At 37.8% G+C, this 17,312-nt stretch overlaps 1 protein-coding gene and 1 pseudogene across 8 annotated transcripts in view; one reads left to right on the top strand and one right to left on the bottom strand.

Moving 5' to 3' along the window:
- The window catches only part of KLHL32 (kelch like family member 32), a 233,856-nt gene that overhangs the window by 171,784 nt on the left and 44,760 nt on the right, over positions 1 to 17,312 (top strand). For 7 of the 8 annotated variants that reach the window (XM_028494634.2, XM_055087613.1, XM_055087616.1 and 4 more), the window contains one exon: positions 7,105 to 7,831. The exons of the other annotated variant lie outside the window; for it this stretch is intronic. In XM_028494634.2, the coding sequence (XP_028350435.1) occupies positions 7,105 to 7,831 (727 nt within the window). The remainder of the gene's footprint in view (positions 1 to 7,104; positions 7,832 to 17,312) is intronic. 8 annotated transcript variants of the gene reach the window in all.
- Positions 75 to 163, bottom strand: LOC112063785 (uncharacterized; annotated as a pseudogene).

Genomic DNA, 17,312 nt, shown 5'->3' with positions numbered 1-17,312 from the left:
AAACCCCTGAAAAAACCTGTTCTTTTCCATGGAAGGGTAAGTTGTATACATCTTTTTTTTTTTTTTTTAAACCCCTGAAAAAACCCCTCATACCTGTTCTTTTCCATGGAAATCTTTAGTAAAAGGCAAAAGATTTATACAATCTGAAGAGAAACCAGAGTATTATCAAAGCACAAATTTTTTGCTAAAGGTGAAAATAAGAGCATTTGTCAGTCTTCCAGCTTCATAAAGTTTTAAATGAACAATGAAAGAATATGTGTTATTATCATATCTACTAAGCTGAATATTCTTTTTAAAATCTGTCAGGTTTTTTTTCTGACAGTATATGAACCTGGGACTGCGTCCGATTTGATTCTATTGAAATGTGTTTCTTAGAGGAAAAAATAGCCTATGTGTCGTATATAAGTTTGTAGTCAGCTATAATGGTTAATGTACAACCTCCCTTGAAAAATCTGTTTTACAAGCAAAATGTTGACACAGTTTTAATTACAGCACTCAAGTGAGCACTGTTATAATTTTTAATATTCCTCCACTGCACCGTTTTCACTGTTTTGGTAGAGCAACATACCCTGATCTTATGTCCCTAGTTTCTGGTGTCTTTAGATAGGAATGTTGCCTTTTTGAACAGAAATTTTTCATTTGGTCTCAAAGAAGAGAATAGGGCTATAAAATTTTGTGCACTTACTTATTAATACGAGCTTTCCTCTCTATGTCAGTCATTATTCTGGTTTAATATGTTACTATTTAGAGTTTTAACATGACTCATATTAAAGAAATGAGATTCTATGTATCAGTAGTTTAACATGGCAAGTCTCAACACCTGTTCACATACAGGAGGGAAACTTTCCACATTTACCATCTAAAAAAACTTTATAATATTAAAAGGGTATCTTGCTAAAGTTTTATGTTTACATTTATTTGAATTTAAGGCATTATAAAATAATATACGAGACAGTGTACTTGAATGCAATATATAATAGTCAGTGCAACTTCCCTTTGAGGACATGGATTAGAAGATGGTGAGCATCTTTGATCCTCTGTTTGGAAAGGAAAAATTCTGTCTGTGCATTGTCATTCATTCTATTAAAGCATTCTCTCATGGCTCCCCACTCCTTGTTGCCCAAGTGCTCTTTAACATGCCAGGCTCTTTGGTGGAGCTTCAGGAATGCCAGGTGGTTGCTGATTTGTTCCTGTGCCCTTCCTTTGTTCCTTTCTGAATTTGCAGAACTGTGGAATATGTGCTACTTTTTGGGCACTGAGGGGAGACTGGTGCCCTGGCTTATCTCAGTGGGATGACAGGACTGGCAAGGATGTAGACACTTGTGCCTTCACAGCATGGGCTCCTGCAAAAGGCGGGGCTCGGTTTGCCCCTTCAGCAAAGCTGTCTGCAACCAGGTTTCAAAATAGGAGAATAATTATAGATGCCCCGGGCCAAGGGGGCAGAATCAGACTGTGGGCAAAGATACCGGTTTTTGCTTATTCAGCTCTGGCTGAGGAATTCTGTGATGAGAATATCCTCTTCAGTGAAAAAGAATTCTTGTGAACCAAGAGAAAGAAATAGTTACTGCTTTTCAACAGTGTTGTAAGAGCTTTATCTTTTGTCAGCGTTAGTTAAAGACATTTCATCGCTCATCTGATGAGAACTGCTTTTGTAAAGGGCATTTTTAATGTATGTTTGCAAGATATAAAGGCTGTTTTATGGAAGAGTGCATTAATGTGTATTCTTGGATTTGAGATGACTTCATAATTCATATATTTTCCAGGAAATATGTGAGTGTAAAATTTCTTATTGTTTTGGCATTGCTTTGGGGTCACGTTGGGTAGTACACATACGTATGGACATATATAAGCAGAGGTAGATTTTAAAACAGCAGCTTCTATCTGGGTGTGTTTGAGCAAGAACAGTAAAGGAATTTGGATCATAACTTGAGGGCTTATAATATTAGGAGTGTAACATTCGTTCATATAATTGACATATTTCTGAAATACATATGAGTAGATTATATATTTTAATTGAATTAGAGAAAATTTTGCATAATTTAAAATTATATACTTTTATATTTAGTAGTATATATACTTATATATTTTATATATTTTATATTTATATATTTTATATTTAGTATTATATATTCTATTCACAGAATAGCAATCAGTGGGGATACACTGAGAACACTAAAAGGAAGGGATTATTTTCCATATATTTTTGAGCCAGGTTTAGTTAACAAGGAATGACCTAGAGTTAAAATACATATTCCCATAAAAAGTGAAACAATAATTCAATACTCAAACGATGCCCTTTCCCCTAAAGACTTATTCTTTACTTACAAACTCTTTAATCCATACAATTAAATGCATGGTTTTTATGCAAAAGAAATCCATAAATGAGACTCATTGAAAAATATTGTCACATATCTAGAAGCAAAGTGTACGTTTTTAAAAAACAGACTTTATTTTTCTAATTTAGGCAATATGGACATTAAGTTTGGTTTTGAGTGCATTTGGTTTTGAGTGCCTGGATTCTACCTTAAAATAATTATTGATGGAAAAATAATGATGATATGATATAATAGAAGAACACATTATATAACTTAAAAACTGGATTTCTGGTTCCAGCTTTTCCATTAATCAGCTGCATGACTTGCAGTCAGTCAAATAGCTTGTCTGGATTTTATTTCTACTAGTAAAACTGAGAAGCTTGAACCAAAAGTACTCTAAAGTTTCTTCTTGCCCTAATACTCTATATTTGAGGGATTAACAGATTACGATGTTCATTGCATTGCTAAGAATGTCAAATAGAGGGGACCAGCACCAGTTATGGAGGGAGTAAAACAAGGGCCTTATATAAGTAAGTCCAGTACATTGCATGCTGCCGTGGGGAGTTTTGTGAGCTTATAAGGGCTTTATAGGAAAGCCACAAAGATGAGATAATAAAATAGGAAATTGAAGACTGTGATAGATAGATAAATAAATATATTAAGGAACTGATGTTGATTCAAGAGAAATATGACAAATAGCCTAAGAATAGTTATAAAGGATTTTCCATTCTGCAATAATTATGTTTAACCTACTCTGTGCCAGACACTGTTCTTATCAAGAATCTGAGGATAAGATGAGTTGACGTTGGAATAAGCTGTAGCCAATGCTCCTTTTAGGAAGGAACAATTCTCCATCAGAGTAAGATGTACTAGATTGGGTTAGGTAGGGTGCTTGAGAGATCTCCTATAGTCTTTGGAGATGACAGTCCCTGTGTTTCAGATGGTTTTGGAAGCATCTTGCCTAATTACCCTGTTTCGTAAGTACTCTTTGATCTGCCCTCCCAAACTGAATCCTTGATTTCTTTTCCATTGTTGCTGGCTTTGTCACCTAAAGAGTCTGAGATAAAACTTTCACTCTATGCTCCATTCCCCCCACCACCCAATTAAAATATTCTAGTAAAATATTCTGATGGGGATGTCAGTGTGCCAGAATAAGTAAGATAGAATAGGATTTTAGCCTTCCCTGGGTTATGCTTTCTAAGTGTAGTATCATTAAAAGCCGTAAGTTCCCAGAATAAACATTTTCAAACATTAAGCCCCAAAATACACTACAAAGCTAGCTGTGGTCTTTGTGTTCCATGATGCCCTGATGATGAATCAGCCTTCTGTTTACTGTAGTTTCTAAACCTCTTAAAATGGGATCCAGGGTTGCCTCTACCACCTTGCCCTTAATTCAGCATGGCAATGGATAGTGCTCTGGTGAGGTTCACAGTGTAGAAGTGTTTTTGAGGTAGCCCATTGTTTTGGATTTTCTTTGACATTTCTTCCATTATTTGGATAAGTAAGAGTTATCCATGATTTCAGTGATTTTTCTCTTTTATATTTTCACCGAAGTAAAAACTGAGTACAGTAACACTTTTACTTTTGTTTATGTATTATTGCAAAAGCAAAACTGCACAGAGTTTTTAAAAGACTTACTTTTATGCTATCAGAATCAGCCGTTGATTTATAGAGCCAAGGTCTCAAAATATGCTGTCTTACCCATAGTAAGAGCTTACCCGTATCTCACTACAAAGGAAATACCCTGTCTTACCTGTGGTATTAGCTACACATGCCCTATATCTTTACTAAAGCATCCTACTTAAACTTCATTTAATTTAAGCCTTTTAAAATTTAAAACAACGGACTTAGTTTACTCTTATAAAGCAGCAATTTACAGTCTCATAAATGGGAATCTGTCTAAAACCTTCCTACTCAAAACGTGGTCCATGGGCTAGCAGCATATGCATCACCTGGGAGATTGTTAGAAATGCAGACTTGCAGTCCTCCTCCTCCTCCCTATTGAATCAAAATCTGCACTTTGCCCAGAAACACCAGGTAATTCAAGCACATGTTAGGTTTGAGAGGCACTGTATTTAAATCTGTAAATAATACTATATCCAGGTGAGATTGGTTCAAAGTTGGCAGAATTGTAAATTATATTTACCTTTGATCTGGAGAAAAGATAAACCCAATAAGTATGAATGACTTGTGTAGTCTGAAAATATTTATAAATAATAAATGTGTGGAAATTATATGAAAAATGTGAGAAGTTAGACATATTGGCAATAAATAAGATAAACATTATCCCAGAAAATGCAAACTAAATGTAGGTTCACAAAGTATTCTGTAATACATAGTATTTGGGGAAATTGAACATGGAAACCATCATGATATTGCGACATAAGGGGTGATAAGTAGACAGAAAGCCAGAAATGAATCAGAGATAGGTCACAGTGGTCACTGTTCCACTGCTAGTTTGATTCCTTAGAAATTTTCTTAAAGGCAGAGTCTAGTTGTGACTTGTATATCTTTCATACAGTAAGTGACACTGTTTGCTAGAAAGATAAAGGTAAATCAGAGAGTGTTAAGAGATGGGCTAGAAGATTGATTAGGGCATAGGAAGAACTGATTTATGAGGAAGGAGAAAAGTAATTAAGGGGCAGCACTGTGCTATAAAAAGAGGCTGTAGAGACATGAATGTTTATTTGCTCTTTCTCCAATGCTGTTTTCCTGTAGTGTCCATATGCAAGATGCAGAAACATTAGGATATCAGGAGGCTAAGAAATTCGTTACAAAACAAAGCAGTACCATCTGGAATTACTCAAATTAGGAGCAATATGAAAGATTAAGTTTCAGAAAATTTTACCTTGTGCATAAGGAGTAACCTTGAGTGGGATGACTTTATCCCTGAAAACTTTTGAAAGCTTTGTGGGCAAAGAATGGAAAATCATTCATTAACTTGTAGAATTCTAATTGGAACCCATCTCTTGAAACTTCTAAAATTAGGGTGGAGAAAAACCAGGATGTTGCCTGTGGGAAAACTCTCCACTTCCGGCAGAGACTTGGTGATTGATGAGTGACATTTTTCTTCTGCACTATCTTTGATTATTACTGTGTTACCATACACAGGTAATTTTATTTTCATCAGGTTAGTATCTTATTTAAATAAAAAATACTAGTTTCTAGAAAAACAGCCACAGAGTGTCACTCATCTGCCCTCCATTGTGTCTGCCTCGTGGCATCTGTAGGCTACCTGGCAACCAGTGACATTCTTTTTCCATTTCTCTTCACTCATTATTCATTTAGAGATGCAATTCAGTATATATTGGAAGCAAATTCACTTGCTACATTCTCTTCATCTGGAAAACTAAAAAGACATGCCCCAAATATGCCTTGCCTTTTAGAGCCATTTGTCAAATGGATGCAGAAACTCTGAAAGCCTGAAATCATATAATACTTCAGAGAGTTTAGTGATCCTTTTCACAAGGATGAAAACCAGCTCACGTTTGTCAAGGAGTAATGGTCTGAGGGCACTACATTTCTTTCTGTCTTCTCCGTAGGCATTTTTCCCAGTGCAATGAATCAGCTGAAAAAGGAAGCCCAGAATCCCAATTCCGCTGGTCAGAAAGCAAGTAAAACACAGCAGAATTATTCAGTATTTTCTTTACTTTTTTTATGCTAATTGCTTCAGGTCCACATTTATATTGCTTAGGAGATCTAGTTTAATATAGGTACTGCTAAGAATAAATTCTATCAAATATGTTGACTGGAGATATTAGATATACTTCTCTATGCCGATGTGTGGAAAGCTTTGCCAAACTTAAATATTAAGTCACATTAATTAAATTACTTCAGGTGCTCCATAACATGAATTGGTTTTTTGTTGATATTATTTTCTAAACTACTATTCAATTTTGTTATTTATGACTTAATGCACCTGCTTTAGTTTTAAGAAATTCTGTTTGTCTGTAGCTGGAAGTTCTTACCCCTTTCCTTCTTGAAAGAGATCTAGACCTAATCAAAAAGGTTAGGATTACATTCTGCTTTTGCGTCCATAATACAAAGATAATCTCCTCTGTATCCTGTTTTTATGAAAATGGCTCTAACAAATTGCCCATATCTTACACATACAAACAACAACTGTTTTCAAGATGAAAACTAGTTGAGAAAAAATAAAATAAATTGATAGGTTACAATCTTTCTTTTTCTTATCTTGCTTCCGGACTGATATACCTACAAAAGTTGCAGGGGGGAAGAAAAGTCCTTTTTCTTTCTAAATCTTGCTACTAGTGTCGTATTGATTTTCTCTCAGGTGCACCCTGTGGTCTCAGATGATCACATATTTTCTCACATTACTCATATTGATACAGCACCTTGACTCACAGGTTGACATATATTGCTTGAACTGATGACACGGCTCACCGTTGACGTATCCTGGTGGTGGGGCGAACCAAGCCTCTTATGCATGAAACCTAAGGGAACAGGCTGTTTCACAACCGTATTCTCATTCTTTGAAAAGTAACTGTTGTTCACCTCAAGCGATCCTTTAAGTCTTGTCCGTGTTGCTTAACATTGTTCCTAATCTCTCCAACAGTGTTTTGAGTTCTTTTGTGTCTCTGCTGATGCGGAAAGGAAAAAAAAAATCCCTCAACTGGGTATAACAGTGTTTGAGTGTTCCATGGTTTGTAAGAAAAAATAAAAGTGTTATTAAGAGTCTGAAGGAATACATGGCAGCCGGCCTCTGTGCCACATTGCTTTGGCTTCTTCTTACCTTTGTGCTCTCTCCACCTCCCTGCCTCTGTTTCAGCTAGCTGTGAGGTGGCTGGAACACAGCTGCCATTACCAGTACATGGATGAGCTCCTGCAGTACATCCGCTTTGGCCTGATGGACGTGGACACTCTCCATACAGTTGCCCTGTCCCACCCCCTCGTCCAGGCAAGTGAAACCGCAACAGCTCTTGTCAACGAGGCCCTGGAATACCACCAGAGCATCTACGCACAGCCCGTGTGGCAGACTCGCAGGACCAAACCGCGCTTCCAGTCAGATACTCTGTACATCATTGGTGGGAAGAAGCGTGAGGTCTGTAAAGTCAAGGAACTTCGGTACTTCAATCCCGTGGATCAGGAGAATGCCCTCATAGCTGCCATTGCCAACTGGAGTGAGCTGGCTCCCATGCCCGTGGGAAGGAGCCACCACTGTGTGGCGGTCATGGGGGACTTCCTGTTTGTAGCAGGAGGGGAAGTTGAGCATGCCAGCGGCCGGACGTGTGCCGTGAGGACTGCCTGTCGCTATGACCCCCGCAGTAATTCCTGGGCAGAGATAGCACCCATGAAAAACTGCCGGGAGCATTTCGTTCTGGGAGCCATGGATGAGTACCTCTATGCGGCTGGGGGCAGAAATGAACTGCGCCAGGTTCTGCCGACCGTTGAGCGATATTGCCCCAAGAAGAACAAATGGACTTTCGTCCAGCCCTTTGACCGGTCCCTCTCCTGTCACGCGGGCTATGTGGCGGATGGTCTTCTTTGGATATCAGGTAGAACATGCCTCATACGTTGGATTTATCACAAAACACTTGCACTGTGGCATAAATTGACAAGTCCGGCTTTGGTAGTGGTGGCCATGTGTAGCTGAACGATTCGGCCAAGGATGCCGTTTTAGCTAATTAACAGTCATTTATTGAGCACATTCTATAGAGAGCAGTGTATGGGGAAGTAATTGACCTTTCTGTGACTTTCTGAGTGATTAGTGGAGTAAAATTTCAAGATGGAAATGAATGACCTATCACATCTCTTTTTCTACCAAACCTCCTGTTGTTTAGATTGTCAGTTTTTGATATTCATGGACTGTATTGCACACCTTGTGGTTTATCCAGGTCCTTGGCTTTTCCTTTCACCTTGGGCTGCCTGACTAGGAGCCAGTCTATCAAAGACAGGGCAGGCGAAGTAAAAGCCCAGTTAATCCATTTGGATGAGTAAAGCAATGGGAATATATCCAGGTAGGAGCCATGCTGTGCATTGAGGGAAGGGATTTAAGTTATTGGCTAAAATTATATTTTTCTGTTATCTGCGAATTGTAGTTACTCATGCCATCCCAATCCTTTCTTCCTATTTACTCTCCCATTCTTCCTGATTATTTGGGGGTTCGGATTATTTTAGTTTACTTTTTTTTGTCTTTGGTTTTGTTTGAAACCTTTTGATTATGAATAAAGGAGAGAGACTAGTATAATGAATCCCATGTGCCCATTACCCAGCTTCAGCAGTTATCTGCTCATTGCCAGTCTTGTTTCATTCATACCCACATGCTCCTTCCAACCCCTCATGGCTGACTTTTCACTGGCACAGAAGGAGCCTGTGAGGCATGTGTTATTGACATCGCAGTATCACCTTGTGTTTCCAGTCCTATTATTGGAAAGTCCTCAAATGTCCTCCTTTGAAAGGTTTGCCTATTAGGGAAGAAAGTTGCATCTTCTCTCAGCTGGAGGATACTCATTTTGTGACCCAAATGGATCTCGCTGAATTTCTATGTCAAGGACAAAGAGGAATAGAAAAATCAAACAACTTAAATACTAAGAGTAACTTTGAGATGTTTGTACTCAGAAGAAACAATCACTTTTAAGTATACTTGTGAAGACTTCTAAGCTTCCTTCAATAATCTTCTCTAGTTTAACATCTGCTCTGACAAAATTCCCCCTTGCACTTAAAGTAAATTCATTGGACTCTGCCCAGTTTCCTTCTGCTATCCTCAATAACCAGGGATACACCTGTAGTCTTGGCTGCTCTGGGTAGTGCCTCAATTATTGGCAATTCACTGATTTTTATTGAAGAAACCTAGCTCATGTCTGGGTTTAAGTGCTCAATAATTAATGAATGAAGTTAAGGTTGGGACTAAGAAAGAGGATAAATGAGGTGTATTCAACAATTACTGGTCCTGTATACCAAATAAACATTAGATACGAGTGTGTATGTTAGTATATGTAGATATATTTAGATAAAGATCTCATTTATCTGGTGACTTATTCCTTTTTCTTTAAGTATATATTTCAGTATTTAAGAAAAAAGCCACCAGGACTGTATCCTGTTAGATTTGTTGAAGAAACCGTAAACTTGGCTGCAAATAAATCCTTGCTATTAGAAGGAACAGATCTGTACTTGACTTAGATAACAAAACAGTGATGGATTTATGAAATCAGTATAATTTATATTTTATTCCAACTTACATCCCTTCCTTTGACTCATTTCGTTTTCATATATTGCTAAGTTACTGCACTCCTAAATTTTGCATTGCATTTTCTAAATTTTGTATACGTTTCTCATAATTAGTCTAATAATTATTCCTTACTTACTTTTATTTTTGGGCTATAAAACTAGCTTTTAAAAAAAGTGCTGGAGTTTCCCTTACATAGTCTTAAAAATACGACTACTTAATACCTTCTTTAGTGAGGCCTTAAGAAAGCACTGAAACTTATGTTAGCCTGGCTAGATCTATCAACCTGGTATCAAGCTGACTTCTCTTTCCATATGGGTGTGTATGTTTCCTTTTCCGTTGTATTAAATGTATCAACTTATTACAGTCCATACTGTTATATCACTTTGTTTTTCCCCTACTATGAAAGGAAATACATTTCCTTTGTTCTTCTTTTGCACTAATATATGCTGCCTGTGTTAACCGTACTTAATGAAAACAATCACAATTTTCTGGGGTTTGTTTCTCCCTACTGTGTACTTGAGATGAAAAACTCACTTCCCTGTGTACAGTACAATACCTTTAATTGGAAAGAAGAGGAAATCACCAGTGACATTTCTAATACCTTCCGTCGTCTGCCTCTTTCCTCAGGCTCAGCTTATAATAAATCAATTGTGAATCTAACCAGGGATAGGGAGGGGTTGTTATGGGCTCCTTTAAAAAAAAAAGACAGGTATATTTCACCCTATCTCTGATTTAGAAGTGTTACCCTGATTTTTTTTGGAGCAGATGAAAATGTTTGAGGCTATTCCTTATCCTTTACCAAATAATTAAATATTTCCAGTTTAATTGATGGGGGATTGGGTCATTGGCATCCTTCTGGTATTTTGTAAGCTTTGCCTGAGGTGAAGGTAGTAAGGATTATAGGATGTGGATTTTAGGAGCTTATTTCTGTTCCACAGAACACAAAATGAATGTTTCTTTAGGGACTCGATATTTCCAGTGTGCTCCCTCTCTGTACATACCCTCTCCCCATCTCTGTCCATTTTCGGGTCAGGATACCTGGAAACCTGTCCGTGGTTTTAAAAAGGAGACAAGCAAAGATGAATTCAGAAAACTAGGCTGTATAGTAATGCCCATTAGCATGTAATTTAAGATGTTAGAGAGAGTCAGATTTTACAGGCTCCTCTAGCATTTGACATCGTGACCCAATTCACAAATGCTCCACATAATTTCTACTTGAAATTCACAATACTGAAGTAAAATAAGCATTAAATATCCTGCCGTTGTGCTTTAAAAGGTATGCTCTCCATTGTAAGATATTGTTTGTGAACTACTAAAAAGATCCTTCTTTTTGTGAGTGAAAATGAATCCTGAGCTCATCTTGCAGAATAACTTACCTTTTCATTTTTGTCAAATGGCAGCAGGATAATGGGAAGCTAACCACAAAATTAGTGCTTTAAAACTGCCATAGTAAGACAAATGGTACTGCATTTCCTCAAAAGCGGCACTTAGTGTTTTCTTGATTCTCTTGGTGAATGCTACATCTTTATTAAAGTCAGTGTTGGTTCATAGATAAATAAGAATAATTCAGCAAACACACTTCCTGCCCTCTAGGAGCTGACAATCAAAGAGTTTTTCAGGTATTTCACTAATGAAAGAACATTTGTTAGGGCTTCCTTAACTCCCTAGAAGATATATTTATTTTCATCTTGATTAAATTTAGATGAAGTTTGCATTGCCCCATTTTAAGTAACTTTAATTTATTCAAACCTACTAAAGGGACTTTACAATTAGAACAGTATAAAGCATCATTAACATTTAAAAAATGCCATAGCTGTAACTTGACTGTGCAAATATCATTTTACTTGCATCTAAAAAAATTGTATACAACATATTAGGAACTAATGGGGGCATGGCAGAGGCTGACTGTGGTGCTCTGAGGTCACAGATTGAGGGCACATGCAAGTGTGAAATTTGCTCCATTTTGACCAACCAGGAGATGCTGAGCAAGTTTCCTCACCTCCCTGAGTCTTGTTCCAGGCTAGTGCGGGAGCCACAAAGACAGGTCCCATGCCGGGGCTCATAGTTTTTTTGTCTTTTTAAAAGATAAATTTATTTATTTATTTATTTTTGGCTGCGTTCGGTCTTCGTTGCTGCGCACGGGCTTTCTCTAGTTGCGGCGAGCGGGGTCTACTCTTCGTCACGGTGCGCGGGCTTCTTGTTGGGGTGGCTTCTCTTGCTGCGGAGCACGGGCTCTAGGCACGCAGGCTTCTGTAGTTGCGGCTCGCGGGCTCAGTAGTTGTGGCTCGTGGGCTCTAGAGCACAGGCTCAGTAGTTGTGGCGCACGGGCTTCGTTGCTCCGCGGCATGTGAGATCCTCCCGGGCCAGGGATCAAACCCGTGTCCCCTGCATTGGCAGGCGGATTCTTAACCACTGCACCACCAGGGAAGCCCCACTACTACACTATTGTAGTAAACTTCCCGTACGGATGGCCTCTTTACCGAGTCCTCTTGTTCATCTGAAACCTATGAGAGAGGTCTCACTGTCTCCATTTTGCATGTGAGGACATGAACTTGGCTGTTAAATGGCTCCCCCAAGGATAGAGTCATAAAGGAGCTGGGGGTGGAGGCTGACGGCACACCTTCTGCTGAAATGCACCCCCTAGACTAGTGTGAAGCTGGCACTGCAGGCCTCCAAGAGAGCTGCAGAGAACTCAAGATGGTTTGCCACAATCCTGAACTGGCTCACAGAATTCCAGCCTGGAGTGCTTCCCTAAGAGCATGGACACGTTCAGTTCTTTGCATCCTGCTCTGTTCCAGTAAGGGTACTAGCACTGCATTAGGTACCACTGTTTTCTACTAAAGAGTTTAGTGTAGGACTCTCTATTTATCAACAGAGGTATTTCTATCCTTGAAAAAAAAGAGAAAAATTAGCAGAGCCACCAGACTTGACCTACCCTGGCCAACGATTATTGAGAGCTGTTTTTCTAAACACTATTTTATGGACACTGTCAGCATTGGCTAGTTGTTGCTTTTGAGCACAACGAGTTTAGGAGTTGGTGGCCTCTCAGTAGTGGAGACAGAGGTTGTTGGTTTGGCAGTCACCTGTCATCTTCTCCCTGGCATGCACCCATCCATGTGTCACAATGTTTTGTGGGGAGTTGAACAGGGAAGCTTAAGAAAAATGCTTTATTCTTGTCTTGATGATAGAAAGCCTTTCTCCCTGCTGGTAGCATGGTGGTAACTTTTCATTCCTTCTGGCAGTTTTTAAAGACTTATTTGACTTTGGGGGAACCTGCCATATATCTTTAAGTCACAGTTCAAAAGTATAAGACAGGATTGTTCATTTTCAATTTTGGCTGAAAAGTCTTAACTTTGACTGTGGCACTTCAAAGTTAGGGAAAACTTGGCTTTAAAAACGGATGCTGACATGAGATGGCATATTTAATGACAGATGTATCTATAGAAAGCTGTTAAGATGCAGATTATCCCCCCTGGGGTGGGGGAGGGAGATCAAAACTGCCAATCTATAAAATATACTCGATAGAGGAAGGCATGGAATCTATCTTCGCAAGTGCTTTGATTGCAGGGGGCAGTATAGCAGCATGTGGCATCATAACCCAGAGCAGACGAATCAGCTTGATGACTTTCAAAGCCAGGAATACTGCTGCAGGCAAGGGTACTCCAGTCTAGGATAAATTAAAACATATAGAGACTATTATTAATTCCATATCTATTTTTGTATAGTCAAATCTGTATGCAAATCCTTAGCATCTCATTTCAGAAGATTAATCTAAAAGTAAAGAGTGTTATGTGAAGGGAATGTAATGATAAAGCTCTGAAAATGGGTAACATTGCTAGAGAAATGTGGGCTGCAAACGTGGATGCTTTTTTTAAAATTTATCTTTTGTACTGAGAAGAAATGTTTTTTATTTATATGCTCATTTGTAAGTTATTTCAAAGGGGGAAAGCAACAAAACCAATTCTTGAGGTTTTCCCTTGCAATCCTGAGTTGGCAAAAGTTACAGCGCTCGGCTTTTTAGGCACCTCCTGCGGTTTAACGTTCTAGAAGTAATCAACCACATAACTAACTAGGACTTTTATTTTTACCCCCAACTAGTAACCCAATATCTCATTTCTAAATATTGTCATGTGAGTGAAAATTTGTATGTAAGGGTAAGGAATCTAATTACTGAGTGCAGATTAAGGGGGAAAAAAACTGTATTATGCATCTGTGGAAGACAGTAAATAGTAATTCTGAAAAGCATGAAGATAAATGGTGTGCCGTGCTTGGGAGAAAGGATGCAATAGCTGCATTCTAATCCATTGATTATACATTTAATCTGTAATGGGCAGAGTCTGATACATATTGTAGTGTAAATATCTTCAAATAGTGTCATAAACAGATAGTTTATTGCAGTAGATATTAATTCTGTCCCATATTTCTAAAACAAGTAGAGAAACTGTCAAAGTTTTGAAATAATGGGGGGAGTTCACCTCTGTTCCCTCTCATTTGGAGAAATGATTATAGGCGAGCTGGACATTAATCTGGTGGTTATGACCCAGATCAGAAGCACTTGGCAGTCATTTTAGCCCTGAAAACTTGTGAGGTTTCAATAGATTTGATTATTCTTCCATAGGTATGCTAAGAAAGAATTGTTGGACATTCCATTTTTAATTAGATTTAAAAACAAGAAGGTTGTGGGGGGAAGCAAACATACCTCTGTATTTATTTTGACATACATTTTGACTCTATGTAGGCATTTCAGCCTCAGCTTTCTTAAGTGTATTATCCTTTTCTTTGATTTCATCTTTAAAAATGAGACATTTAGTGAGAAGTCCAGAGAAGACTTTATTTGAGGGCAGGAAGCTCATTTCTCTCTGTTCTTTGTGGATTTCTTCTGCAGACAAAACTTTCCTTTACCTTAAAAGTGGTTGCAAGCTTCAGAGAGAACTTTAAAAAAAAAAAAAAAGCCTTCCAGTTAATAATAGCTATGGTCAATTACATGAAAGATATACTCTCCTTACTGGGATTGAATGAGAGAGTAATGATTGGCCTGGACAGATTCCCTCTCCTTTATGTATCCATTAGTACTGAATGATTATCACACTTTAGTTAAGTTGATGCACTAATTCTCTGGGGTCTGGTTGACTTGACTTCTGGCCATGGAGTTGATAGTAGTGACCCATTCAAAGTATTTGAACTGCCGAAGCAAAAATTATAGTGGACACAGTTAAACAGACAAGGAAGACTTTATTCAAGACTATTGCACTAGGGGAGAGAGACCAGAATGCAGTTTGAAATCAACTCCTCTGGAAAACAATAGGGTTTTTAAGCACTGGGGTGAGCTGGTAAAAAATATACTGAAGTACTTTTGGAAGAAGGTTGATCAGTGTGATGCATTGAGCATATTCAGTTACCCTAAGTTTGTAAATGTTTTTCTCTGCGGTTAGGCCATTTGTGTTTGCTGATTTGTACCCATCGGAGTTAGGCTCCTAGCCTCCACAGAAACTGGGAGATAGGAGCATGCTCTTCCTTGATGATAACATCTCAATGGCATGGCTCCCAGGTCTTTGAGGAAGATATTCCTGGGTTGTAAAACTTGCAAGAATCTTCTTAAATGATTTATAACTCAAAGAGGCAGAGAGAAAGAATTTGCAAGTTTTTAAAAATAAATGCTGTAAGTAAGGGAGGTCAGGGGCCAGAGACAGGAAGAAGCCTGTCTAAAGTTTAGTTAAGCTGAGAGGAATGTTAAGGCCACCTTGCTCAATATTATAATAGTACACATTTAAAAGTTATTTTTCATTTTTTTTATTTTAATTTTCTAGTTGAAGTACATTTGACATATAATACTATGGTAACTTCAGGTTTTACAACATATTGTTTCAACATTTATATACATTACCATGAGCACCATGGTAAGTTTAGTAACCATCTGTCACCGTACAAAGATACTGCAGTATTGTTGGCTGTATTCCCTATACTGTACTTTACATCCCCATGACTTATTTATTTTATAACTGGCATTTTGTACCTCTTAATCCCCTTCACCTATTTCACCCAATCCTTCACCCCTTTCCCCTCTGGTGACCACCAGTTCTCTGTATCTATGAATCTGTTTGTTTTGTTTTGTTTGTTCATTTGCTTTGTTTTTTAGATTCCACATATAAGTGAAATCATACAGTATTTGTCTTTCTTGGTCTGACTATTTTCCTTAGCATAATACCCTCTAGATCCAACTGTGTTGTCACAAATATAAGGATTTCATTCTTTTTTATGGCTGAGTAATATTCCATTACATATATCACATATTCCTTACTCATTCATCCATCAGTGGACATTTAGGTTTCTTCCATATGTTGGCTATTGTAAATAATGCTGCAATGAACATAAACATAGGGGTGCATATGTCTTTTTGAATTAGTGTTTTCGTTTTCTTTGGATAAATACCCAGAAATGGAATTGCTGGATGATAAGGTAGTTCTGTTTTTAATTTATTGAGGAATTTCCATACTGTTCTCCATAGTGGCTGCAACAACCTAAATTCCCACCAACAGTGCACAAAAGTCCCCTTTTTCTACATCCTTGGCAACACTTGTTATTTCTTGTCTTTTTGATAATAGTCATTTTGACATGTGTGAGGTGAAATCTCATTGTGGTTTTGATTCAGTTCCCTGTTGATTAGTGATGTTGAGCATCTTTTCATGTGTCTGTTGGCCATCTGTATTTCTTCCTTAGAAAAATATCTGTTCAGGTCGTCTGCTCATTTTTCAATCAGATTGTCTATTTTTTGATATTAAGTTGTGTGAGTTATTTATATATTTTGAATATTAACCCCTTATGGGATATATCATTTGCAAATATCTTCTCCCATTCAGGAGGCTACCTTTTTGTTTTGTTGATGATTTCCCTTGCTGTGAAAAAACTTTTTAGTTTGATATAGTCCCATTTGTTTTTTTTTTTGCTTTTGTTTACATTGACTGAAGAGGCAAATTCAAAAATATTGCTAAGAGTGATATCAAAGAGTGTATTGCCTATGTTTTCTTCTAGGAGTTTTTATGGTTTCAGGTCTTACATTTAAGCCTTTAATCCACTTTGCGTTTACTTTTGTGTATGGTGTAAGAAAGTGGTCTAGTTTTGTTCTTTTGCATGTACCTGTTCAATTTTACCAACACCATTTATCAATGAGACTGTGTTTTACCCAAAATATATTTCTAGCTTCTTTTTGATAGATTAATTGACAAAAGAAGCATGGATTTCTTTCTGGACTCTCTATTCTGTTCCATTGATCTATGTGTCTGTTTTTATGCCAGTGCCATACAGTTTTGATAACTATAGCTGTGTAGTACAGTTTGAAATTAGGGCGTGTGATACCTCCAGCTTTGTTCTTCTTTCTTAAGATTGCTTTGGCTATTTGGGGTCTTTTGTGGTTTGTTACAAATTTTAGGATTATTTATTCCAGTTCTATAAAAACTGCCATTGGTATTTTGTTTCTTTTTCTTTCTTTTGAATTTTGAATTTTATTTATTTTTTTATCCAGCAGGTTCTTATTAGTTGTCCATTTTATTCATATTCGTGTATACGTGTCAATCCCAATCTCCCAATTCATGCCACCCCCGCCCCCACCCCAACCACCACTTTCCCCCCCTTGGTGTCCATACATTTGTTCTCTACATCTGTGTCTCTATTTCTGTCCTGCAAACCGGTTCATCTGTACCACTTTTCTAGGTTCCGCATATATGCATTAATATACGATATTTGTTTTTCTGTTTCTGACTTACTTCACTCTGTATGACAGTCTCTAGATCCATCCACGTCTCTACAAATGA

This window comes from Physeter macrocephalus, chromosome 10 (genome assembly GCF_002837175.3).
Source record: "Physeter macrocephalus isolate SW-GA chromosome 10, ASM283717v5, whole genome shotgun sequence".
NCBI classification, from domain to species: domain Eukaryota; kingdom Metazoa; phylum Chordata; class Mammalia; order Artiodactyla; family Physeteridae; genus Physeter; species Physeter macrocephalus.
This window is presented reverse-complemented; position numbering and strand designations above follow the sequence as displayed.